Below are 27578 nucleotides of genomic sequence, written 5' to 3'. Positions count from 1 at the left end.
GGGTATTACACATTTTGCTATTGCTTTGTAAAACATATACATTGTATATGTCTTACAATTGTTTCCATCCATTTACCTTTCATCCATCTATTTGTGCATTGATCCATATATTCGCTCTTTCCACCATTCACCTATTTGCCATTTACACCTACCCATCCATCACCTCATTTAATCTATCCAGTCTATTCACCTATAGATTTTTGTTATTATTTTGTAAGAAATATATGCTAACCCTTTATCTGTCTTATAAATTGTAAATAGTTTATCCATTTCTATCTACCCATTCATTTCATGCATTCATGCCTTCTACCCACTCATCTATCAGTCCATTATCCCTTCCTCCCACCTATACATCCACTCTACTGAACTCTAATATTTTGTTATGGCTTTGTAAGAAACAGATATTAACCATTTTTCTACTTACACACTGTAGATGTTTTATCTATCCTTGTCAGTCTTCTACCCATCCTGTCCACTATCCACCCCCAGAAATCTTTGAATATCCCACAGGTTTTCTACTTTTGGCATCAAGCTTAAAAAAAAAAAAAGGTCTTTTCCACTTCCTTATTATATAAATCCTCACCTAAAATCTCTCTTATTGTTTTCATGATTTCTTTTACATGTATATATTTAAGACATCTAGGCTTTAATTGGCATAGAGCACAGCCCTAGCTTATTATCTACATACTCAGCCATTTGTTCTACTGCTTGTTGAAGATTCCATCCTTCTCCAATTTATTTAAGCTTGAACAATTTTTATATACAACTTATTCTTAATTTTGAAAACTTCAAAAATATAGAAACCTCCTGAGGGGAAAAAATAACAATCAGCCATATGGTCCAAACCAGAATTAGCCACTGAATACGAATGGTCCCTTTTCCATTGTTAGCGACCAGCTCTGGACTTCTGATTCCATTTGGACTTTTCATAGAAACTGGAGAGTCTCCAGTCTTATGTGTATTCTGTAAGCCTTGCAGATCGTAAAGCTTTTTTTAAGGGTGGGAAGATCACAGAAATACATCCAAGTAAGAACAGCCATGGTGGAAAAAAAAAAGTGAAAAGGTAAAAACACACACTATCTGATGAGATTTTGAGACCATGCCCTGCTTTGTGCTCCAGGCTGTTTGGAGAACATTCCAAACACAATAGAGTTTTAATTTTCTCTTCCAACTCCTTAGGGTTAGCTTTCTGGAGATAAGAGGGCACCAGCATGGTTGTTGGGGGGTTAATTCTCACTGTGTTGAGTGCCCCCAAGTCCTCACTCTGCTCATCCGAGCATTAAATCTGTAGGCTCAGGAGAGCAATGTGGCTGGCTGCAAGAGCGATGCCATAACGTTCAGCATTAAAAATTCATTCTGCAGGCTCGCTTCAGAACTAGCGGTCTGGTGGGGGAAATATGAGACATCCCACTGTCTTTCTGGCAAATGGAGACATTCCTCAACATCCAGCACCTTAGGAAGAGAATGAAAGGGCAAACAAGCCGTGAAGGAAAACAATGAGCTCAATTATTTGGCTCTGCTCTGGCTTTCCTATAGGAAACATTTCATTCTGCTTCCTAAAAGTTTAAGTGAGAGTCGGAGATGGCCCAAGCACAAGGACCTGGGTTTAGTGGCACATGATTGCTGGAGAGATGAAGACAGGTGGATTCCAGGCCACTGGGGAGACCCTATCTCAAAAACCAACGTGGGTGGTTCCTGAGGAACAACTGAGGTAGTCCTTTGTCTCCACACGCATGAACATATATGCATGCGCCTACAAAGTTTCTTACAAGCTATCTTAGAATGAGGGCCCTTGGGTAGCCAACTGTTCAGTATCTCTCTTGATTTGATGTAACCAGCCTAGAATCCCTGAGTTCTCCACGACAGATACCTTTGAAGCTCACCTGGATGCTACTGGGTCTTTCACACATATTTCTGCCACTGCAGAGCCAGAGTAAGATAAGGTAGGAGGTCCCTCACACTGAATGAATTGTTCACACTTCAAAACATGAGTCCTACACAAATGTGACATTTTGACACTAAACTACAGTCACCATGGATACTGACTGTATTAATTTGCATCTCTGTTACTGTGATAAATACCATGACCAAGAGAAAGCTGGTGAGCAAAGGGTTTATTTCATCTCTCACAGTTTAAAGCCCATTATGATGGAAGCCAGGGCAGGAACTCAAGGCAGAAACCTGGAGGCAGGAACTGAAGCAGAAACTACTGAGGAATACTGCTTACTGGCTTGCTTAGCCTGCTTTCTTTGACAACTACCTGCCCAGGGGTGACACTATTCACAGTAGGTTGGGCCTTCCCACATCAATCATTAATGAAGTAAATGGCTTTAGAGACAGGGTCTCTCTAAGTAGCCCTGGCTATTCTGGAACTCACTGTGTAGACCAAGCTAGCCCTGAACTCACAGAGACCCTTCAGCCTCTGTCTCTGGAATGGTGGGATTAAAGGTGTGCACCACCTAGTTTCCACAGTTAATTTTAAGATGTTTATTAAGGTGTTAACATCTCTGGGATGGTTTGAACTTGAAACTTTTGATCCTCATAGTACCAGCACCTAAATGGCAACTAGTTCAAATTTCAAAATGTAGAGTCCAAGGGCTGGGGAGATGGCTTGGCTGGTAAAGAGCTTGTTGTTCAAATATGAGGGCTGAGTTCAATACCCAGAACCCATAAGAAAAAGCTGGGCATTGTAGTACACACTTGTATTCCCAGCAGTGAGAGGCAGGCAGAGGCTGATCCCATAGGCTTGCTGGCCAGACAGTCCAGCTTACTTGGTGAGTTCTAGGAAAACAAGGGGGGAGGGGCTGCATCTGAGGAAAGGCAGACAAGGTTGTTTTCTAACCTCTACATGCACTCATATGTGCATCTGTGCACACAGGCACAGGTTTGTACACACATGGACATACAAAGTAATAAGCGTCTTCTGGGTTTGGACGCAGGAAGCCAACCTCTTCATCTTAGTCCCATCCAAGGAGACTGAAACAGAAAAGCCTTGGAAACTCACCCAACACCGAGTTTTAGATGTGAAGCAGAACCCTTACACAAGGATGGAAAACGCCAGGAATTCTACCAAATGTACTAATGCCTCTGGAAATAGAAATAAGACATTGGCGGAAAGTCCAGGTCTGACTAAACTATTCAAGTCCATACCCTTAAAATCACACATGATTTGCTTCTGTTTTTAGAAAAATTAATCCAACCAGGATAATTAATTACAGCAACTCACACTGGAAACTGATGATTCATTAGAAAGATGGAGAACAATTACATTCTGAAAGTGATGGGGAAAAGAATGCCACTGAGGTTTCAGGACACCTCCCTTTGGTCTTCCCAAATTTACTGGTGTGTGTGTGCGTGTGTGTCTCTGTGTGTGTGTCTGTGTGTAGGATCATGGCCACAGAATTCAGGATCAGCCAGGGATACAGAATGAGATACTCCCACTCCCCTCAAAAGCTGAATGTGCAGTACATGTTATGTCTTTAATCCCAGCATTCAGGAGGCAGAGGTTGATGGATCTTTGTGAGTCCAAGACCTGGTCTACACAGTGAGTTTTAGGCTAGCCCTGTCTCTAAGCACCACTGACAAAGAAAAGGGAGGTTTGGCAGCTCAGGAGTTAAAAGCACTGGTTGCTCTTCCAGATAACCCAGGCTCAGTTCCCAGTACACACAACTGTTTTTAACTCTAATTGTAGAGGATTTGATGTCTCTTACTTGCCTCCTTGGGCACCAGGCATGCATGTGGTACACAGACATGTGTGCAGGAAGAATACCACACAAGCAAAAAAAAAAAAAAAATTAAAAAGAGTCAAAGGATGCAACGTTAGTGTAACGTGACAGACAGATCATAATAGCCATGTGATTCTTGGGCATATAGTCTTGGTCAGATAGTCTGGCCCAACCTAATTTCCAGAGTAATTCATGTAGAACTATAAAGAAAAGGATGGTAAAATCATAAACAATAGGCTTTGCCAGGAAGACACTGAATGTTTCACAGAAATCTGCTGTCACCATTAGCCCTCACACAGGTTAACAAGGCCATTATAGAGGAAGCCTCAGAAAGGGACATTATTCCCTTTGCTGAGAAACCAAGGCCCTGTACGTGCTAGACAATCACTCTCGCTGAGTCATGCCCCCAGCCCCTCACTGGGAGATTCTAGGCACATCCATGCCCCCAGAGAACTATGAGGTCCTGTGCAAAACAGCACTTCACTTCGAGCCGAATGGAGGAGGCAGGAGCCTGACTGGGTGCTGCCTGCCATGCCTCATTCATGCAGTTAACATAGTAAGGGCTTTCTTAATGACTGCCACAAACAGCAAGTGTGGTGACATTTGAAAATCTACTGTGTAATAGTCCAGAAACATCTGTCCAAGGGCTGCTGCCGCCTCTGCTCACCAGCATGCTAGTCACACTTCCCATTGGACAGTCATACTGGGAACCTCTGGCTTCCTCTTTCAGTTTCTGCCTCTTTGTCCTCTGTTGGAGCACAGAGGTCCCCATGCCTGCAAATCAGTTTGGGTTCTCTGAGCAATCAGCTGAACTGACTAAGAGAAGTCTTGTCTTTCCCAGAGCAATGGATATGATACTCACTGGTCACACACAGTACAAAGAACATATTTCAAAATAAATCCAAGTATTTTTCATCAATGTTGCTTTTGTAATGTGCTATGGAAGTATTTGCATATATAATGTCTTTTCTTGAAAACAAGCAGAGGAAAGGAATACAACATGAAAAAGCTTAAGGAAAATTTGGGAGTAACAGAGTAATATTAGCTGTAGAAAGAGTATGTTTGTTCCTCTCCCTCTTCTGTGCCCAGTATGAGAGGGAACTGAACCCAGAGCTTGAACATATTGGGCATGCACTCTATTATTAAACTATACCCATCTGTCAAAAGATTGAATTTTTTTTTACTGGATTTTATGTAGCCCAAGCTGGCCTCAAAGTTGCTATGTAGCTCAGGACAAATTTTAACTTTGATCTTTTTGCCTTTATCTCTTGAGTGTTGGTGGTTAAACCCAGGGCTTCACACATGCTAGCTAGGCAAGGACTATACAACTGAGCCACATCTCCGGTCTTTAACCTTAGGTAGGAGTGTAGCATTTTATCACAACTTAATCTTCCTTTTTACTCTGCCCTTGTGGTCTAGAAGGTGTTCCAGGGCTCTCCTTGTTCACCCAGGCCCACTGCAGAGGGAAAACTGAAATAAGAAGTCTGGGGCTGGGTAGAGGGCTTGGTGGGTAAAAGTGCTTTTCTGCCAAGTTTCATGACCTGAGATCCATCCCCAGACTCCACATGGTAGGAGAGAACTGGCTCCTACACGTTGTCTTCTGATCTCTACATGTGCACAATAATACAGTGTACACATTCCCCCACAAAAGGTTTAAAAAAATACAAATGAAAATGGGAATTCTTGTGCTCAATTATATGGTGTCTTAAACTCAAGGGGAAGTGAAAGATTATGAAACAGAAGCGGAGGAAAGTGGGCAGTGTATGAGGTGTTCAAGGCCCTTCTAAGGGTGGCAGCCATTGCTTGCTGAAAGCAGTCCTAGGGAACAGCGAGAATGGTAAAACCCACACTGACAGACTTTATAAGATGCAACTTTAAGGTCCTTAAAGTGCTACATATGCATTTGCTGTGGGGAGAATGGGACTCAGGGCTGATCATTTGGGGAGGTACATTAAAAAAAAAAAGCTGAAATAATCCATTTATTTAACCCAGCAATGGTTATAATGTGAGGGCCTGCAATCCGCTCACACAACAACTGTTTGGCAAGCCCCCCCCCCCCGTGTTCCAACAGATATTAAACTGTGCTTGCCATTTGTCTACGGAATCTTGCATTAATAAACATGAAGAAGAACACTTTACCTCCCACTCTCAGTGATGGGACCAAACAAAGACCAGCTGTACTCATCAATGGGGCCTTGTTCTGTGCATAAAGGCTAATTACATTTTGCTTCAAGCCTACACATGGAAAACTTTACTGCCACTGTCCCTATCACAGCCAGCCAAGCAGTCCCAGCTGACGTACAGCTGAAATGACTGCAAAAGCTGCAGTTAGGGTTGGGGGTGGAAGGCTCCAAGTGGCCTTGTTGCCTTTGACCTACATCCCCTCAAGGGTCTTGAATAGCCCAAATTGGCCTCTAACAGTATAGCTGAAGCTGACCTTTAACTCGTCATCTTCCTGGCTTCCACCTCTCAAGTGCTGCGATTAGAGGCATGTGCCACCACACCTGGTTCTTGTAGTATTGAAGAGTGACCCCAAGGCCTTGTGGATGCTAAGCAAGCACCCTATCTACTGAGTTACAGCCCCAGTCCCTGTGGTTTCTTTCTGAATGGGGGAGAGGGAAGGTCAGTGGTCTGAATGACTGACACATTTCAGACTAACCTTCTCCAAGAGGCATACATGGGATTCTGCTGTGAGCACCCCAGGCCTTGCCATGTTGCCTCTGCACACACTTCATCACTCTCCATAGCTACTCAGTGATGCAGCTGCTCTTATGCCCCTTGTCCAAAAGACAAGAGGCTCTGGAGGTCACAGTGTGTACAGGAAACAGAGCAATCGCTCCCAGAGCAGTCTTTCCTCAATGCCTTTTCTCTGTCTCCTACCTCCCTTCCTAGGTTCTTTGTCAGGATTCTGTTTTTTCCCCTTAAAAAAAAAAAAGATGTTTAAAACCATCCCTGGTGTGTGTACATGTGCACATGAATGTGGATGCAGAGAGGTCAACCTTGTGTGTTGTTCCTTAGGAGCCATCCATCTTTTTTTTTTTTTTTTGAGACAGGACCTCTGACTGGGTCCTGAGGTCAGTTAATATAAGCTGCTGTTCAGGGAGCCCCAGGGATCTGCCTGTCTTTATGTCCCCAGTGCTAGAATTTCAAGGGAACTTTACCAAGCCCAGCTCTTATCTGGGTTCTGGAGATCAAATTTAGGTCTTCATGCATTCATGACAAGCACTTCCTAGCCTGAGTCACCTGCCTAGCCCCAATCAGTCCTTTCTTTTTCTAATCAGAGAAATAAATTTTCAGCCCAGTCTAGTTGGACTACCTTTCTACATCCATCAATCCACTATACTGTGGGCACAATTTTCAGAACTGTGGCAGGTCTTCCAAGAGACCAATGTGGCCTTGCTCTTTCACAGACTTCTTATATTTAGAAATTACTCATTGAGTCCCACATCCTTGCCAGGTCAGCAGCACATTTACAGCCCCCAGCTATTGCAGAAGCTGATGAAGGAATTATCTCTTGAACCTAGGAGTTTCAGATCAGCCTAAGTAGTGCAGTGAAACCCCCTCTCAAAAAAGAACAAAGGAGGACTAGGAATGTGTCTCAGTGGGCAAAGCACTTGCCATGCAAGGATGACGACTGTGGTTCAGAGCCCTAGGACTCATCTGAATCCTGGATTGGCTAGGTAGGCTGCCTGAATCCAGCACCAGGGAGGCAAAAACATGATATCCTTAAAGCAGGTTGTTGCGTCAGTGAGCTCTGGGTTCAAGTGAGACCCTGACTCAAAATATCTAAGGTGGAGAACTGTTGAGGAAAACACCTGACATCAACCTCTGACTTCCACATCCAGCTGCACATATGTACATATGTACCCACATACATGCACACTCATAACATATGCACATCAAAAGCTCTCAAAAGACTGCTAAATCCATAATCACAAACACTCAAGGTTGTCCTCTGACCTCTAAAGGTATGCTGTTGCATACACACATAGAAACATAGATAAGAAAACAAGTACATACAAGAAAGTAGTACAGTTTAGCAATAATAAATAGCGATATAAACAACTATATTTCCAAACTCACTAGGACTTAGGCCAATCAAGACAGTGATGTGGAGTGGAAGGAGGAGGCACACACTGATTAACATACTGTCTGCACATCAGGGTAGCCAGGGCTATGCAGAGAGCCAGAGTAAAAAAAAAAAAAAACAATAACAAAAGAAAAAGAAAAATATTCAGTTACTGAGAAAAATGATCAGTTTAGTAGGATAAAATCCAAGCAGAAATGATCACATTACATAAAGATAAAACACTGACAGAAAAGGGGACAGGGTCCAGGAGTTTTAGCACGGCAGTTGATGTGGTTTCTGCTGTGGGAATGTGTTGCAGGTGAGAAAGTCTATGAGATTTCAAAGGGTGGGAGTAGCGTGTGTGTCCTCCAGTTGGATGATGGCAGCTGCTCTTAGATGGTCCTGTCTTTGGGATGGAAGGAGGTAAGCCCGAAGTCATAGAATTTTACAAGGAAATTTAACCATTACTCCCTTAGACTGAGCTCATTTGTACTTTTCAAGCCTAACTGTAGAGCATGGAGGGAGGAGAGTGATGGCCTAAAGGTTTTTATGAGGTTTAGCTATGCTATCAAGTCAGCCAGCTAGGGAGACTGATGAGGACATCTGGGTCTCTGTGAATAAGTTCTAAGTTATCTAGTGAAGTTTGACTGCAGGTCTGGGAACTAACTGGGCCTTAAGGTCTGAACTACTAAACACAGGAGAGTAGAGGGTCAAGAAATGGCCCCGAGGCTAGGGATATGATGGCTTGCTATGTAAGAATGAGGGCCTAAGTTCAGAACCCTAGCACCCATGTACAAACCTAAGTGTGGTGGCACATGTTGGTACTCCCACTCCTGAGGACTACCTATCCCTAGAGCTCACTGGCTAACAGTCTAGTCCATGTGTGAACTCCAAGTTTATTGAGATATCCTGCTTAAAACAAAAAACGAGGAGAGCTGAGATGACTCAGTGGTTAACAGTACTGGTTGCTCTTCCAGAAGACCTGAGTTGGACACACAACACCCATATGGTGGCTCATAACTACCTGATAGTTCCAATTCCAGGGACTCTGTTGTTATAACCTCTGAGAGCATCAGGCATATACATGGTACAGACATAAATGTAGGCAAAACATTCATATACATAAAATAAAATAAATAAAATAAATAAGTAGCGAGTGATTGAGGAAAATACCCAATGTCTGGCTTCCACAGGCACACAATTCAAGTACACAAACACATATATCACATGAAAAGGACAAGGATTGCTGGGGTGTAAGTCCTGTCTCTCACTACAATAGAGTGGGAGCAACTCAGATGTGACTCTATTGATACCCATTGGAGAAACATATGAACAAACCAAGGACCTGTGTTCCCAGTGGCCGGAGGCAGCACGCTGCTGAATACATGTACATTTCTGTGGAAGATCAGAAGAGCCTTCTCCAATGGGAAAAAGCCATGAAAACTTCAGCCTTACACAGCTTGTCTGAACATTAGCCATAGCTAGCAGACTTGTGGCTGACTCACAACTTAGGACAATATCAGTTCCTCCTCTCTGCTCATCTACAAGGAGGGGTTTGGTAGTAAATGTTCCTGTCACAGGTTACTGTAGTGTCTGATGTCATCTTGACAATGGTCAAGTAAGCAGGAAGCATCACTGTCCCAGTCTCATCCCTGAGTGTCCTCACACAGGGAGCCCTGTACAAAGCTGTAAGGCTCAGTGACAAGCTACCTTTATGGGCTGTGCTTATTCTTCCTAAGGTACTCTGTCGCAGAATAAGAAGGTGACACAATTTCTCCAGACTGTATTTCCACAGAAGTGTCCCACCAATCACATTGCTTGAAAGTTCACCCTTTCCCAGTGTAGAAAAAAGTAAAGCATATGGGCTGGACATGGCTAAGCAGGTAAAAAATGCTTGCTGTGTAAGTATGCTAATGAGAGTTTGACCTCTAGCATACAAACGAAAACACCCAGGTTCAATTCCTAGCCCCCACATGGTGGCTCACAATCACCTATAACTGCAGCTTCAGAGGATCTGATGTCCTCTTTTGGTTCACACACAATACACAAGACATACAGACCAAGACCAGAAAGGCAAAACACCCAAACCCATAAAATAAAATAAATTAAAAAATAAAGTCAGATGTGGTACACATCTGTAATCCTAGCACTCCTACAGTGAGACAAGAGGTTGAGACAGGAGGCTCATCTAGAGACTTACAGATAGGCTAGCCCAGAGCATAAAACAGGCAGAAACAAGAGACCCTGACCTAAAGGGGTCCTCAGACTTCTACATGTGCACTGTGGTATGCACACTCATTTACACAGACACACATGCACACACGAGCGTGCAAAGTCTAGACTTCTTTGTGACCAGGAACAGAAATTTCAGTGGGATGGATATGATACAAGGGACTTATTAGACTGACATTATATCTTGACAGCATGACAGGAGGTTGAATATCTTCTAAGCCCATCTTCTGTGGATTAGCAATAGCACAGTCATCTTGACCAAATGCAAAAAAAAAAAAAAAAAAACAAAAAAACAAAACAAAACAAAACAGAGGATGATATCACATAGACACTTACTTTGCAGTAGTTTCTTCATCATATTTGGTTTTCAGGTCAAATAATTCTGTTCGAGTTTTTTCCAGGGCTAAAAGGCAAGGACAGAAACCATGATGTAAGATACCAATTGTGTCTGTTTTCAGACAGGGTCTATGTAGCCCAGGCTATCCTTGAGCTCATTATACAGCCAAAGATAACATTGACCGTCTGACCCACCTGCCTCTACCTACTCAGCATGGAGATTACAGATATGAGCCTGTTTTCCTTCATGATGGGGATCAAATCCAAGGATTTTTGAGTACTGGATAAGCACTCTACTGATGTAGCTATATCCCCACCTCTTTAGGCTGCTTTCAAAGATGGGGTTTCAAATTCTGGATCTCCCTGGGTATAATTCTCCAGTGATGAGATTACAGGAGTGTGCCATTAAGCCAGTTAGAATACCAGCTGCTTAAAGTAAAAAGGGAAAAGTACACGAAGATGAGAGACATACAATGGATGGAGAAGAAAACTTCCCCTCACCCCACCTTATCTCTCCGAAGTACCTCCTTCAACAGAGAACCACCATCCAGTTTGCTGCAGACTTTCAGCTTTTAAATGGCTTTTATCATCAAAAATCATTTCTATATCAACTGCAAATACAGTTGCATATTATATTAATCACAGACCAAGTATACGATGAAGGTCACATATAATTATATTGGAGGTAGAAAGTTCCTATCATCTAGGCGCTTTATCGTCTTAGTGTAACACATGACTTGTGAGCCTACAGTGACTCTGGCATGCTACCAGCTGGGTAAAAACATGCATATGGTAACTGACCATGACTATAAACAGCTCTGCTACTAGCTTATAAGACTTCAAAAGGTTTAGTGTATGTGTGCTCATATCTCTGTGTGCGCATGTGTATGTGTTATAAACTTCAGTCTTCTTCTGACGCCACCCACCTTGCAGTTTTTGGAGCAGGGTCTCCCACTGACCTGGAACTCACCAAGTGGGAAAGATTGGCAGATTAGTGAGCTCAGGGACCAACCTGTCTTCACCTTGCTAGGTTTGGGATTATAAGCATGGTCTACCATAGATGGCTTTTTACATGGGCTCTAGAGGTTGAATTCAGATCCTTATGTTTGTGTGCTATGGATCTGAGCAAACTCCTCAGCTCCTATTATACTTTCAATTGTTATTTAATACATACCTCTATTTACTTTATTATGGGCTGGAGAAATGGTTCAGAGGTTAAGCTCTTGCAGAGGACTCACGCTTGGCTCCCAGCACCCATGCTGTATAACTGTCTATAACCCCAAAGGGATCAATGCTTCTGCAGCCATCTGCAACTCATATGTATGTACACATGCACAAACCCACACAGACCCAAAGTTTATTTTAAAAGAGTGTGCTCTGTGGTAGGGGCAGAAACCTCATCTATGGACTGTCAACTTCATTTACTGGCCGAACTGAAGAGCAAGGCATAGTGGTGCATGCCTGTTATCTCAGCACTGAGGAGGCAGAAGCAGGAGGGTCATGAGGCCCAGGCTAGCCTGGGTTACATGAAGATCTTAATAGCTCCATAAATGGGATGGTTACGAGTATTTTCTGAGGCCCATCTTTTTCCTTAGTGGTCTAGGATGGAAGTCTCTCCATGTCAGGTCACAGGCAGACCAATCAGTTTTCCTTTTAACACACTCAGAAGTAAGGTGGTTGGTAAAGAACTGAGCATGCTTGCCCTTACATAACACCCAGCCAGCCTCAAGAGGCAACTCTCCCATTCACATCCACACAGCGCCTGTGACCATGCTCCTACATCCTCAGCAACAACGGTATTATCTGCTTCAAAAGACGCTGACAGCATGATAGGCAAAACTATCTTTCACTGATTTATCTGCAAATCCCTGACTGTTAAAAACTGTCAGCTCTTTCCCTTATGATCCACACTGCTTCTCAAAGCTTCCTGCTACTTCACTTACTGTTCTGCTGGACTGTTTCTTCATTTTCCAGAATTTTTAAGTGATATATCATGTGTGTAGACATATGTATATACATACATGCATATATAAGGTGAAGAATGAACCAAAGCTTTTGTGCATACTAGGCAGGTGCTCTACAATTAACTCACACTTGGAGCCCCTCAATGGAAGATTCTAGGCAGGTGCTCTACCACTGAGCAGGCTCCCAGTCCCTTACTGATGGTATTATAAGCAAAAGCTCCTTTGCAGAGCTACATCAGTAGCTTGGTGTTTGCAGTTTTTGGACATTTATTCATTTGACTGTTAAACTGGTTGTGACTATTTTTTGTCCCTGTAACATTTGTGTTCTAAGTTGGATCATGATGTCTTCTCATTTTTCTCCCCACATTTAAAGATACCATGCTGCTTCCTTCTCAGAAAAGGAAACAAAAAAAGAAAGGCAAACTTTGGTATGACCTTTTTTGGTATCTTTTAGAATTTAAAGGTTCTGCTATAACAGTTCTTAACTTCATTTCGGGTAGAACTAAGTCCCCTCACCCTCATTATTGTTCCAAATGAGATGACAGTTCTTGACAGTTTGGTGATTTAGAAGTGTTTGTTGGAAAGAAGAACAGGAAGGATGGCTGGCACAGGGAGGGAAAAGGCAGGAGAGCCACCCACGTCCACATTAGCAACTCAATGCAGTGACTAATGCAGTCAGGTAGAGCAACCTGGGATTCAGGCTTCAGTTATGTGGGCTCAAGATTCCTAGCTGCAGGATCCCCAGGAGCAACAAGTAGTAGAGGGGCTAGAAACAGGCTAGGAGACTGGCCATGCTTGCCCAGCCTACTTCCATCTTCCACATGTGTCTTCAAATAGGATGGAGAGCATCGAACCTGTTTGCAAAGTCTGGAGTTTGTGCTCGGCTTCCTCCAGCTTTGAGGTGGTGGACATCTGGGTCTCTTGCAGTTTTCTGGGAAAAGAGAGAGAGAGAGAAAATGAACCCAAATTGGTCATCTTGTTTTGACTACTGAGATAGGCTGTGTGCCCTGAGCCCCACTGCTCAGCACTCTTCTCAGGGAGGCCCTGCCTCGCCTCCTAGGACAGCTTGAGTCTCTGCATCTCACCTTTGTGAATGTACATTATACAACGTGGAGTGTGTGCACCTTGCAGGACCTGACATGTGTGGCAGGTTCTCCTATATGAAACTTGTTCTGAGATAGCAGATATTAAAAAGAAATCAAATAGCATCATCACACACTCATTGTTTTCCTAAGTCGGGAAGAAGAATGATACATTTACATTCTGCTGATGCAGAAAAGGAATCTGTTGGCATAAAGGATGTCCTAAACAGATGTGACAGCTGTCCCTTCCTCTAAAGTGGAGCACAAATGCTACCACAGTGGGTGGGGGTGGGGGAATTCTGAATATCTGAGAGTAGTTTACTATTCCCATGGTCTCCAAATGCTGTCCCAGTCAAGAGACAACATGCTTTCCTCTGTGTCTGCAGCAAAAAAAAAAAAAAAAAAAAAAAAATCTAAAAACAAGTTCATCATTTTTATATCCTATGAATTTAATATATGCTCAACACAATAAACGGGGGGTACAAAATAGGAGAAATGATGGCTTAAAAAATAGTCAAATCTCTGTCACCTCTAAAAAAGCTTTGCCAATACTTCCCATGTGTGTCTATTATAAAATGGGAGGACCCTTAGCCAGGCGGTGGTGGTACACGCCTTTAATGCTACCACTCAGGAGGCAGAGGCAGTGGATCTCTGTGAGTTCGAGGTCAGCCTGGTCTACCTAGTGAGTTCCAGGACATGCTCAAAGCTACAGAGAAACCCTGTCTCAGAAGACAAAAAAAAAGGGGGGGGGGGACTCATTATAAATTATAAAACTGCAGAGGACCAGAGTTCATTTTCCAGTGCCCACATCAGGTGGCTACCGAGTGCATGTGATTAATTCCAGGTTTTTTTTCTGGCCTCTTCCAGCCCCTGTAGGTACCTGGACACACACTGACACATATTCATACATATACACATAATTAAAAGCAAGTCTTAAGAAAATCCCACTTTAAAAATTATATGATCTACCTCCATATCCGAGGATAAAAAAAAAATTATATGATCAAGTATGTGTGTGTGCCCATGTGTGCAAGCTAGAGGCCAATGCCTGTATCTTCTTCAACTGTCTCTTGACTTATTTTTGAGACAGTGTTACTCACTGAACCCTGATCTCAATCCAGTTGCCTTAGCAATCAATCTACCTGTTTCACACCCCAGTTCTGGAATTACAGTTGTGTTGCAGTACCTGGCTTTTTTACATGGGTACTGAAAATTTGAACTCAGGCCCTCAAGCTTTTGTAGCAAGAATTTACCAACTGAGCCACCTCTCCAGGCCCCAAGGCCTTTTGTTTGTTTTTGTTTTGTATTTTGAGGCAGAGTCTCTCACCTAGGCCCTGGCTGTTCTGGAACTCACTATGTAGACCAGACTAGCCTCCAAATCGCAAAGATCCACCTGCCTCTGCCTCCCAAATGCTGGGATTGAAGATGGTACCCCCAATTAAAAAAAAATACCAAACACTACAAGAGGATAAAAAGTACAGTCTTTCTTAATTCTTTTACTCCTCAAAGTTCCCTTGTCCCTTTCTACAATGCAACAGTATAATAAGTAACTACAGGCACACAAACTACATAAAAGGCATGTGAACTAATACACAATCCACTAACACAACAGACTGACAAGTCTTATGCTGCTGAATAATGTAGCATACAGTAACATGTAACAGTATGTATGAACTAAATTAAAATGTAACAAAGATATATAGTGCAATATAAGTTCCTTTCCCCCACTTACTTTTATGGAGGGGAGGGTTGAGAAGGGACTCCCTTTAGCTAAGGCTGGCCTTCAACTCTAGAACTCTCTGCTTCAGCCTCTTGTGTATTGGATCATGAGACATGAAACTACCCTTTCTTTTACTTGTGTGCTTGGCAGTCTGCCTTTCCCTTCATCACCAGTTTGGAAGTGTTCTGCTTCAGCATATATTGCTACCCCTCATTCTCAGTAGCAAACAGAACCAAAATGCCACAGATACCTAAGACTGTTTAGTTTCTTCCTGCTAAAATTTCGTCAACTATGTTTTTGGCTAACTTGGAGAGTGAATCTGTTGGAAAAAATTCTAACAGAGTAATTTTAATGGTCACAAGCTTTATGTAATTGTTTTTGGTTTTGGATAGATATTGAGAACTTCCCAATTAAAATCCTCTAATTTAAACTCCTGCCAATGTGTTTTTGTAAACGCTGCCAACACTGGATAAAATCAAACTCAATATTTATTGCTGTCTCTTTGTATGCTCAAATATCAACTTTGCCCACTTTTAGAAGGTTGTTACTAGTTTTGTTTGTTTGTTTATTGAGATTGGGTCCCAGGTAGCCAAGGCTGGCCATGAACTCCCAATCTTTTTGCCTACACCTCTTCAGTGATGGGATTACTGGCATGTACCATCATGTATGGCAAGTAGAACTGATCATTTCCTTCCATTAATCTGTAAGAGCTCTGAGTATATGCAGAAGAGCTTGGGGTTGGTGGCCAAGAGCTCTTGCTACTCTTTTTAAAAAGACCGGGGTTTGGTTCTCATCACCCATATGAGGCAGCTCATCACTGTCTTAACTCCAGTTCTAGGGGATCTGGTGCCCATTTCTGGCCTTCACAGGCACTGCATGCACATGGCGCACATAGATTCATATAGGCACACACACACACACACACACAAATGAAAGAATATATATGCACATGCACTCTCCCGTACCAATTCACATACAGATACACAGACACATAGTTAAAAATCAATAAATAAAAGTTCACCCATTATTTTATGCAGTATAAATATATTTTTCTCTCTTTGTTGATATCTTTAAAACTTTACTGTTATTGGTTTTTTAAATTTTGTTTTAAATATTGGATGGTTATATTGATATACTTTTTCAGATATTATTATAAAGAATTTTTTAACTTCAAAAATATTTAAAAATATGTATCAAAGTTCTCTTTTGATATATAATGAATTAATTACTACCTGCTGGGATTACAGACATAGTCACTATGCCTGGCTCCATATGATTTTTTCTACATGTAAAGAAAGGTAATAAAGGCAAAGTTTTGTTTTCATTCCTTTCCCTAAACATTATTTTCTTTTAATATAATCCATTCCTTTACCTAATTTGAATTCACCTGAACAGTACCACATTCCCATATCAGTTTATTTCCACACTTTCATAGTATATGAGGCTGAAGGGATGCATGCTATCAATTACACTATACATAACCTCTTTCTTTCTTTCTTCCTTTCTTTTTTGAGAATGGGTCTCATGCAGCTCAGGCTGGCCTCAAACTCATTATGGAGCTGAGGATAACCTTGAATTCCTGATTTTTTACCTCTCCAGTGCTGGGAGTAAAACTGATGTCAACATACTTGAGTAAGTGGTGCTAGGGATGGAATCTGGAATACTCTGCCAGTGAATGTATGGAACTTTAAATCCTGTGGTTTTCACTCTTATCTTGCCGTATTGTTTGCTCAGGCTGTTGTGAATTTTACTGAATTATAGTTTCCATGACTAAGAAGAGTTATGGTTAGAGATGGCCCATATCCCTGTATCCAGTTTTCATGGTAAGAAGTGAGGGGTTTAGAGTGCTGTATTTTCCTGCACAATCAAGCATTGCCCATGCTTTTTTGTATGCTTATTTTTGATAAATCATCTCATACTGTAGCTCAACCATACTTGAAATTCATGCTATAGCCCAGGTTAGCCTCTAACTTGTGGGTGAATCTCCTATCTCTACCTCTACACTGCTGGTTATAAGCATGTACCACCATACTGGCCATTTTCCTTCTTTAAAAATTATTTTAATTATTATTCTGAAGTATGTTGCCCATGTGGAGGTCAGAGGACAACTTTCTGGACTTGGTTCTCTTTCCACTTTTTTTGGGGGGGAAGGGGAGACGGGGTCTCTGGCCTAAAACTCATTATGTAGACCAGGCTGGCCTCAAATTCACATAAATCTGCCTACATCTATCTCCTGAAAGCTGAGATTAAAGGCATGTGCCACCATGCCTGATCCTATTTTCCTTATATTTGTTCATTTTTACTTGTTTTTATTTAGATCAGGGTCTAACTATGTAGCCATCACTGATCTGGAACTGGTCTTAGACCAAGCTGGCCCCAAACTCAGAGGTCTGAGATCTGAATGCCTCTGCTCCCCAGGTTCTGGGACTAAAGGCATGCACCACCACACTTAGCTTTTCCTTCTTTATAAATGGAGCCAATGAAGTCAACATCACAGTATCCCTGAAGCTTCTGAGACATGGGAGGTGTCCTAGTTAGATTTAATTGTCAACTTGACACAGCCTAGAGTCATCTGAGAGAAAAACCTTGATTGTGAAATTGCCTAGATCAGATAGGCTGGTAGGCATTTTAGAGGTATGGAGTGTCTTAATCATTAATTAACGAAAGAGGGACCAGTCTGCTAAGGGTGGTACCATCCTTGGGCAGGTACTTCTGGAATGTGTAAGAAAGAAGTATTCCTCTATTGTTTCTGCTCCCTGTTCCTGCCCTGACTTCAAACAATGATGAATTGTGACCTAAAAGAAGAAACACATTCCTCTTCAAGTTGCTTTTGGTCATATTTTATCATAGTAACAGAAATGTAACCAGAATAAGTTTTTTTTGTTTTTCTTTCTTTTCTTTTCTTTCTTTCCTTCCTTCCTTCCCTCTCTTCCCTCCCTTCCTTCCTTTCTTTCTTTCTTTCTTTCTTTCTTTCTTTCATATTGGTGTTGGAGACTGAGCAAGGGCATCATGCAGTTAAGCATGAGCTTTATGAAGGAGCCTCAGCTTAGCTTTGATACCTGACATCTTTTTCTTTTGGTTTTCCAAGACAAGGTTTCTCTATATTAATAGGCCTGGCTGTCCTGGAACTTAGTAGACCAGGCTGCCTTGAACTTGCAGAGATCTGCCTGCCTATCTTGAGAGTCAAGCCCTAGGATTAAAGGCGTGCACCACCACTACCCAGGACATCTTTTATTTTTGCTTTATTTTGTTTTTGTAGACAAGGTCTTGCTATGTAGCCCCATGACATGTAGGTGTGTATGTCTTTCATGTCTTTAATTCTAGCACTCGCAGGCAGGCAGACTTCTGGGAGTTCGAGGCCATTCTGGTCTACCTATTGAGTTCCAGGCTAGCCAAGGTTACATAGTAGGACTTTGTCTCAAAACAAAAAGGAACACATGATTCTCGTACCTGAGACTCATGAATATTGGAATCATGTGTGTGCCACTGTACCTGGCTCCTGTGATCTTTTTGAGGTCACCCCATAGAACTCTGGTGAATTAACCATGAAATCAATGTTCAAAAGTAGAATAAAACACCATGCTGGGGCTGGGGATATGGCTAAATGGGTCAGTTGTTTGCCACACAAGTTTGAGGACCTGACCAATTGGTCTCCAGATTCAGTGAGAGACCTGTCTCAAAGAAAAAAGTGGAGAGTAAAGGAGGAAGACACCACACCTGACACTGACCTTTGGCCTCCACAATCACTCACACCTCACACCCCTAGTGAGTAAACCTAGCCACTTACTTGAAACGATAAATCTAATTAGTGCCTCCTGTTAAAATGTATGTGCATTTCCTCATGCTAGCGCTAAAATTTAACATCTTAATTTAACTAAAGAGTTTTTAAAAATCTGACTAACACAGTTGGAACTAACAAGCTCAAGAGTTCCCACAGCTTTTACAAAAAAAAAAATATCTGATTTTCATTAAATTGTTCCATTAGTGGAAAACTACTCATTTATGGAGAAAGTCTGGAATAAAATACGTCATTCGAAAGCTATAACTGTCATTAGTCAGGTGCAGCATGGGTGGGTACATTTTACTGATCCGGGCCGAGGGTCCCTCATCCAAAACGCGTGGACCACAACTGTGACAGACTTTTATTTAGAGATTTTAAAATTCTGGAATATTTATATAGATGGCACTGGGTGAAAGTGTCAAGTCTAGAGTGCTCTAAAAAGCCTGAACTTTTTGTTTCTTCTGGTGCTGGGATGGAAACCACAATCCTGCACATGCTAGGCATGGATTCTGAGTGATCTCAGTCCTGGGCATACTTAACTTTTTCAGTATTTACATGTCAAGAATATTTCAAAATTTTTGGATTAGAGATCTCAATTCCTTGCTTTATGAGGTACTGGTACAACAGAAAGAAGCAAAACAAAACAAAACAAAAGCTATTTTTTTACGTGACACATAAATATCAGATTCAATGACGGTAGATGGAGTTCAGGCTTTTTGCAGAGGGCACATGTTGGCAGAACCTGTCCTCTGTTGCCTCAGTTCAAGTACAGCTGTCATTTGTCAACTTGTGTTCAACTTATACAAGCCTTGTTCTCACTCTGCAGGTCTGAGAAACACTTGTGTTCCTGCTGCTGTCGTCATGGCCACCAGGAGAAAAGTGACACATTGCACTCAAGGGATTTTACAATGAAGAAGCAAGGATCGCTGTCATTTCTTCAACAAAACTTTCCAGCAGTGTTGAGGATGGAATCCAAGGCCTCACTCACAGTGGGGACTACAGGCAGGTGCTCTACCACTGAGTGACATCTAAGCCTTTCAAACAAAACTTTGCTTAGGAGCTTTGAGACTTTAGTCAACAACCTGGGCTGATTTCACATGTGCATTTTTCAAACTGTCATGTGACGTCAGGGTTAAAGGTGAAGTGTTTATTGGTGCTGTAGTGGTGATGGGAGCTGTGAGGCTGCACTCACCTCTCCTTTTCTGCAAAATCATTTTGCAACTTCTGTTCCTTCTCCAGAGCAATGGTCTCGGCCTGGCTCTTCAGAGTCTGCTCGTATTCTCGGATTTTCTCCTTAAGTGCTTTTATCGTAACCTCTGCAGAATGAAAGACCGAAAAACCAACGGTAAGGGAAGCGGTTCCTTATAGCTGGGTGAACCAGGCTTTTGTAACCTGCCGGGATCACTGTATTTTAAACTTGAGCTTGTCCACGTTGACACAAAATCAATGGTTATGAGTCCCTTTGGGGACCTTTTACTCCCTCAATGTGAAATTGAACTTGTAGTATTCAAGTTGGAGAGGATCAATGGGTTTTGCCAGGAAGGACTGTGGTGGTCCCTCCAGCACACTTAGAAAAGGGGGAAATCGATGATAAAACATATATTGTCTTACTGATGCATCCTTAAGTTGGTCCTCTCTACAGAGGGCAGACTAATAAAGTTTTGGTGTAGGTTTAAAGACTTTACTACAGAGGAAAGGGTGCAAACATTTGGAAGTAGAGTCAGACATAGCCCTCATCAGGCACCAAGGCAGCTTTGCTATTGTTTCTCATGAAATGGAAAATGCCAGGCACTGTGGCTGAATGCCATTTACTGTACTGGGGAAGGGAGAAACCACCATAGAATTTGGGTGTTGCCGTCTACTTGAGTTCATTTACACTCTCAGCATCTGGTACAGTATTTGAGGTAATAAATGGAAAAGCAGAAACTGACAGACCAGATAGGGCTTGTAGCCCTAGCTCTCTATAGTGCCACCTGTCAGGCATTATATATTTCGTGTGTTCCCATGAACACTCTCTGAAAACAAATTAGGAATGGAATGATGTTAGCATTTTGGGGGAGGCTGAGGTATTACTAGTTGAAGACTACTCTGAACTTCATAGTAAGTTTGAGGATAGACTTAAATGCAAGATGAGTTTGGAAGTCAGCATGGGCTACATGGTGAGTTTGAAGGCAGTCTGAGCTACAGAATGAATTTGAGGTTTAGCCAAGGCTGTTTACAGTGAATCTGATATCAGACTGGGCTATACACTGAGTTTGAGGCCAGCCTGAGATACATGGTAACTTTGAGGTTAAGCTGGGCTAGGTAAAATCATTGTCTCTAAGGTAGCAAAAAAGGCATGCCACTGGAGCTAAGAGTAAAAAGAACTAGATTTTCTCTAGGTATGTGTAACAAAGCAGGTGTGCACATAATCATCTGTCACCCAGGCACTGGGCATTTCAAAAGAAACAAATTTTACTGGCAACTGCTGCAGAAGGTTGCTGGGGGAGAGAAAAGTCTTGAAGAATCCCAGCTTTGCATGCCTAACAACTCCCTTCCACGCAGGACAATGCTGTCCCTTGTGGTCTCAAAGGTATCATATTCTCAGTAGAACCAGACTCAACTGGGATCTGATCCCCACATTTTCTGCATCCCACCATGAATTCAAGTTCCAGGCAGTGTGTGATCAAGGGTCCCTAAGAGAAGCCAGGGGCCAGCTGTCCTCACTCTCCAGGCCTGTCTGTCCTTGGAGCTCTTCCTACATCATTCCAGCCTCTTTATGGATCTTCCCACAGAGAGTGCCCCATCCCAAGTCTGTCTCCAACATTCTCTAAGGGAAAAAGAATGCTCTTCACAATCCTTGAGCTTTAGATTAGTTTTCTAAAGCTCACTAAATATCAGGGATGCAGAGGAGCCAGGCAGGTTGATGCCCCTCCCTTCCACCGAGGTCTTCATCTGTATCTCTAAAACAAAACCATGAAGACACATAGACACAAAAGAAACTTAGGAGTTGCTTTATAAATCTTGTGACTGCTGTTGAATAGCTTTTTTTTTTCTTCAACACAAGGAAGCCAGGAGTTTCTGGGGCATTTTGTATTGTTTGTTTTTATTTTTTATCAATGGAGAATTGAACTTAGGGCCTTGATGATGCAAGGCTGGTTAAACACCGAACCATACCCCCAATCCCTCACTGGAAGATTTACAACTATTAGCTATATACCCTCAGCTCTCTTTTTGCTTTTACTAAATTGCTCAGAGCAGCCTTAAACTCAACCTATAGCTTAGGCAGACTCTGAACTTTGGATCCTCTGACCTTGGCCTCCAGAGTAGCTGGATTTGCAGCTTACACCAGGCTAGGACATGGTTCTAGGATTTTGAACACACTTGGCTTTTAGGTTATAGAACAAATTTCTTTATGTTTGTTTGTTCCCTGTCAAGAAAAAGCATTTGTCTCTCCTGCCTTGTAATGTAAGGTAGTCCTGTCAAGAGCCTGTTTTCCCCCCTTTCTTTTCCAGGAGATCCATAATGAATGGATGAGGTTGACATGGGAAGAATGGTGTGTAAGCACACAACTTGCAAGGATGCGTCTTGTCTGGAGTCTTAATGGATCAGTAGCAGTTACTAAATGACTTACTGTGTATGACCCTTTGATCAGGAGTTGGCTGTCTGACAGGTGTCGCCCAGAGGCGACACATCAGTCTTTGAAAAGACAGATCCTATCACAAGATGATACAGGAGAAATTTTCAAAGAATCCTGATCCGGCCCAGACCAAGAGCAATAAAAAAATCCAATGTAGTTACTGCGGGAGGAAAAGTTTAGCTGTGGCATAGTTAGGCAGTGTCATTATCTTTGTTTAAGAGATTCGGCTGCTTGCCCCACCCTGGCTTCATAAGGAGGGTAACAATTACAGCCAGTCCCAACAGTATGAAGAAGGCAATTAAGGGGGGAAGGGGAAGAAAGCAAAGCCAGGCAGGATTTGCCACTGACCTTGATGTTTCACTTCGGCAAACTCCTTGTTGTATTCTTCTAGTGTTTCTCTAAGTTTCTGGTTCTCCGTTTCAATGTCATGTAGACGCTGCACTTTTATTTCCAGCTGTTGCCCGAGGTCCAGGGCTGGTACAGGATCTACACAATGGGAGAACACAGATCAGCATACTGCACCCAGATCCTCATCCAGGAAACACTACCACCAAGCTATGTTCTCAGGCCCTCACTGGTGGATTCTAGGCAAGTCCTCTTATGCTGACATACCCTTAGTTCTTTACTGGGGGGCAGCTAAGTAGGTGCTGTGCTTCTGAGCCAAACCAGTCCCTTACTGGCAATTCTAGGCCAGTATCCAAAAGTCACCTCCTGGAGACACTCTTGGGGCCTCAATTCTCCTTTCTCCTAGGTAGTTTAATAAAGAAGGAACTCAATACAAGATCCTTAATATGAAAAAATGTGGTGACGACAGGACTCATTGGTATTTGCCAACTCTTGTGCGGTTCTCTAAAAATTTTCATCCATTGGTCAGTGAAAAGAGAGGCGTGGGTGTACTGAGTAGGAGGAAGGGGCTCCAGGGATGTCTATCTTACTGCAGAGCCTTCTCTGGATGATACTACTCCATGGAACGGTGTCTCTGTTTAAATGTGTCTAGGAAGTTCATGGACTTGGAACTAAAGGCCATATAACACTTGTACAAACAGGACATTCTCTTGCAAGAGTCTCACAATGACATGGTATAGAAAAGTAGCACTAAAAATCAGTACAGAGGAAAGGCTGGCCCGAGTTCACCTGATTGGCTGGTAGGCCCAGAGAAAGCTGACCTAAGCTGGTTGACTCCAGGTGATCACTATTCTATACATGGAAACTCTTGGGTCTCTGTAAGGACATGACCCTTTATTTTCTTTTACTTTTTGAGACAGAGGTTTATATATACCATGCTGGCCTTGAACTTCAGATCCTCGATTTCATTTCTCAAATTCTAGCATTAGAGGCATGTAAAAACATGGTTATATCATGTGCTGCTGGATATCTAATCCAGTGCTTTGTGCATGTTGCAATTCGTGTGTGCTCTATCCCCTGAACTACATCTACAGCATGACATGGTCATTATTATTATTATTATTATTATTTTAAATTGTCATCCTCCTTTACTGATGATGGGTGTTAAGAACAGTCAGAGGTGTGCAGCTGATGGTTCTAAGACTGGAGACCCCTATAAAAGCACAACTGGAGGTGACCCAGCATTACCCCTGTGACAGGCACGCAGCCAGTCAGCTAGGAAGCCACCAATTCCCATTAGAATACAGAGAGCAGAAGAGCATCTGGGCCTGTCCTGTAATACCTTGTGAACAAAAGAACACACTGGGGCTGGGGAGATGGCTCAGTCTGTAAAGAGCTTGGTGTACAAGCATAAGGACCTGAGTCTGAGTCCCCAGCACCCACATAAAAAGTCAAGTGTGGCATTAGTGATCCTAATAGTGGGGTGGAGACAGATGGACCTCTCTAGCTCACTGCCAGCGAAGCTTGCAGAACTTCTGAACACCAGGTCAGCGGGAGACACCGGCTCCTGAGGAACAATACCTGAAGTTGACCTCTGGCTTCCACATGGATGTTCATTCACTCACACTTACACAAACTGGCCCCCCTGCCCCCAAAAGAATGATATCTGCCATGAGATTTACTCAGTATTAGATTATAGTCTACAGTTGGAAAAATCAGACATGCAATTTATAGGACTGGGTTTTGGCCTCTGGCTTTCCCACGAATTCTCAGCAGAAGACAGACAGACATTAAATGCTTTGGGTCAATTTGATCTTCATTTTCCTTCTGTCTAGGAGGCAATTACAACTCATCAGGGGAACACACCCTTTGGAATTCTGAGAGTAGAAGAATACCCAAGTCACAAGGCTTAGAAAGATTACTGAATCTATTTCTGGCAGGGGCGCCAGCCTCGCCTGGGGATGGTTATGGAGATTTAGTCTCATCTCAAGGAATGCTAAACACCACACATGGCAGATCAGTGAGGGTATATATTCAAGAGCTCACTTAATTTTCCAATGCCAGAGTCATTAATTTTTCAGACCACCCTTGGTTCCTGGAAGCAGGGCTGGCCCACCATGGCTCTGTGGATGCTGTTTCACCAGAGCCTGGCATTCTCTGAGATGTCTTTGTGTTCACAGAGTTTATCCACTTGTCATTAGGATGTGTGGAGCTAGAGTCTGCAGCCCCAGGGGAGCCCTGCACTGGGGCTTAATACCAACACTGTACATCATCTGAATCTGAGGCCTACTGGGCACTTATGTGGCCTATATACACAGTCCCTGCCTGTCTCCCTTTCTCATTCATGATTTTTCATTATTATTTCAATCAGCATTAAAATATTTATGTTATGTTAGATTGCCAGAGCTATTTTGGGAACATAGTTCTTCTAAGCAGGAGTGGCAATAACAAGAAAAATGAAATTCCTAGGGCATCCCAGGTGTTTTTTTTTTTTTTTTTTTGATTGCAGTATCTTCCCAGGAAACCTGGATTCCTCTTTGGCCTCTATGTCTTCAGGCTGGGAAAATGGCTTGAGAGAAATGAGTGATATGCCCACAGCCTCCTTTATATAGAAGGACAATTTGAACTTGATCCATGTCAGGGATGGAGAGGGGAAGGTGTTGTACTTGGAGAAAACTCTATGGATGTTCACTGATGTTGCCTTTTCTAGCACAACTGATAGTACCAATTTGACTTTTCAAGAACTAAGGTCGCATTTTAGACATGTGTGTATGTGGACATGTGGACAAGGTGTTAATGATGGGTATCTTCCTCAATCTTTCTCTTTTGTTGAGACAGTGTCTTTCATTTGACCTGGGTCAATTTGGTCTTCCTTCCTTCCTTCCTTCCTTCCTTCCCCTTCCTCCCTCCCTCCTTCCATCCTTCCTTCCTTTGTAGGCTAGGTTGGCTGGCCAGCAAGTTCCAGAAACCCACCAGTTTCCACCTCCCCAGCTCTGGGGAGTACAAACTCACAGGAGCTTTTTCATGGGTACTGGGGATGGAACTTGGATTCTCATGTTTGTCAAGCACTTTACTGTACTGACTGAGCTATCTCCTTGGGCTCCTCTGGGCCATTCCTATTTAAAGGCCAGGATCCAGTGTGTCTGTCTCTGAAGAAAAAATAGCTTTCATCTTGCCATTCAGCAGGAATCCAGTAACATATGCAGAGAACACACATGTTATGAAGCAAATCGTAACCAACAAAGACTTTAGACAAATTCTCAACATGCCCCGCTGTAAATGGAAGTTCTGGCACTCTTGTAATTATTCATCATGGCATCTATATTTAATTTAACAATATTAAAGTTAATGTAAAAGTAGCAAAACTGGCTACAGAATGGAAAAGGAACTCAACGTTCAAATAGTGTGATGCATTAGACTCCCAACTTTACGATGGTACACAGAATGACTAAAGGCCCACAGCATTGAAATATTGTTTTGGGATATGTAAAAGCCATTGGTAAAGTACCTCTTAGGCTTAATTTTTATTATGTGTATTAAAGGAATGGCTAATTACCACATGATGGTATAATAGCCCTAGCATGTTTGAGCTGGAGACTGAAACAATGAACTTCAGCAAGCCAAACCCCAACCTGCATGTTAAGCTGGGGAAATCATAGCTTTCTGTCTCGTTAAAGATTTCCAATGCCATTTAAACTCCATACAAGCATTGTTAGGTCTCAGGCTGTACGTCAGAAGCCTCTGATTTCAGCAGTTCAATTACGGAATTGTCTGAGGGAGGAGAAAGAACACACCCATAGACAGAAGAATAACATGCAAAGTTCTGTAAGCCACCTGCCTAGCCTCCATCCCAACATGCTTTACCACTATCCCCATCCACCCACCATGACAAACTCAAAAAACATTTTATGATTATCTGATAAGTTAATTCCTGAAGCATGCTCAGATGTAGTGTGCAGTTCGTTATGCAACGCAGGACTTAAACAGCATAATTATATAACAAACAACCCTATCACCTGGATTTATTCAGCACATTTTGCTAAGCGCAGTAACATTATCTCATTAATTCTAGTCATCCCTGCAGAAGCTGGGGGAGGGCAAGCTGTGATGTGTCAGGCGCTGGCATCTCCCCCAGAGACAGGGATGGGAAGGGAAGCTGGCTAGGCCAACAGGTATGCAAAATGCTAATTAAGAATGCTATTTCCTGAGCCAGCAGCCACCTCAATTATACTGTCTCTTCATGTACTAATTTAACAAGGGTTTCCTAAGTGGCTACATGATTTGGGAAAGGCCAGGGATGGGCACTGCAAGGGACACTGAGCCAAGTCAGCAAGAACCAGCCTCTCTGGAGAGGTAGCCCAGGTACATCAAATATCAAGAAAACAAAACAAAAAACCCAGTCAAGCTCACAGATGAGTGGAAGATGGGCTCCATATAAATGGAAAAGAGAAGCTTTGTTTAGTAAGAGGAGACAAAGATACTTGAGTAGTTGTCTTAATAGAGACACAAGAGGAATGAGGAGATCAGTGCTAGGCATGACTAGAACCATCTACCACCATCAAATTAATAGATAATGTTAATGATAAAGATACTAGGGTGGTTCTGGGTGCTGAAGGGACACATGATAAACAAGATTAACACCTAGCTCTCAAAGGCTTGCCAAAAGGATTAGAGGTATACATCCCAAAATACAGTAACCAAAAAC

The 27578-nt window shown here is 42.5% G+C and overlaps 1 protein-coding gene across 6 annotated transcripts in view; it reads right to left on the bottom strand.

Moving 5' to 3' along the window:
* Positions 1-27578, bottom strand: part of Cux1 (cut like homeobox 1) — a 329325-nt gene that overhangs the window by 111298 nt on the left and 190449 nt on the right. For all 6 annotated transcript variants that reach the window (XM_041648337.1, XM_041648338.1, XM_041648339.1 and 3 more), the window contains exons 5-8: positions 22877-23014; positions 20102-20225; positions 13181-13257; positions 10363-10429 (exon numbers count right to left, since the gene is read on the bottom strand). In XM_041648337.1, the coding sequence (XP_041504271.1) occupies positions 10363-10429; positions 13181-13257; positions 20102-20225; positions 22877-23014 (406 nt within the window). The remainder of the gene's footprint in view (positions 1-10362; positions 10430-13180; positions 13258-20101; positions 20226-22876; positions 23015-27578) is intronic.

Source organism: Microtus oregoni, unplaced genomic scaffold (genome assembly GCF_018167655.1).
Source record: "Microtus oregoni isolate MIOR12 unplaced genomic scaffold, Mior012 000003F_ref0000135, whole genome shotgun sequence".
In the NCBI taxonomy this organism is placed as follows: domain Eukaryota; kingdom Metazoa; phylum Chordata; class Mammalia; order Rodentia; family Cricetidae; genus Microtus; species Microtus oregoni.
Note: the sequence above shows the minus strand (reverse complement) of the source record. Positions and strands in the feature narration are given on the sequence as shown.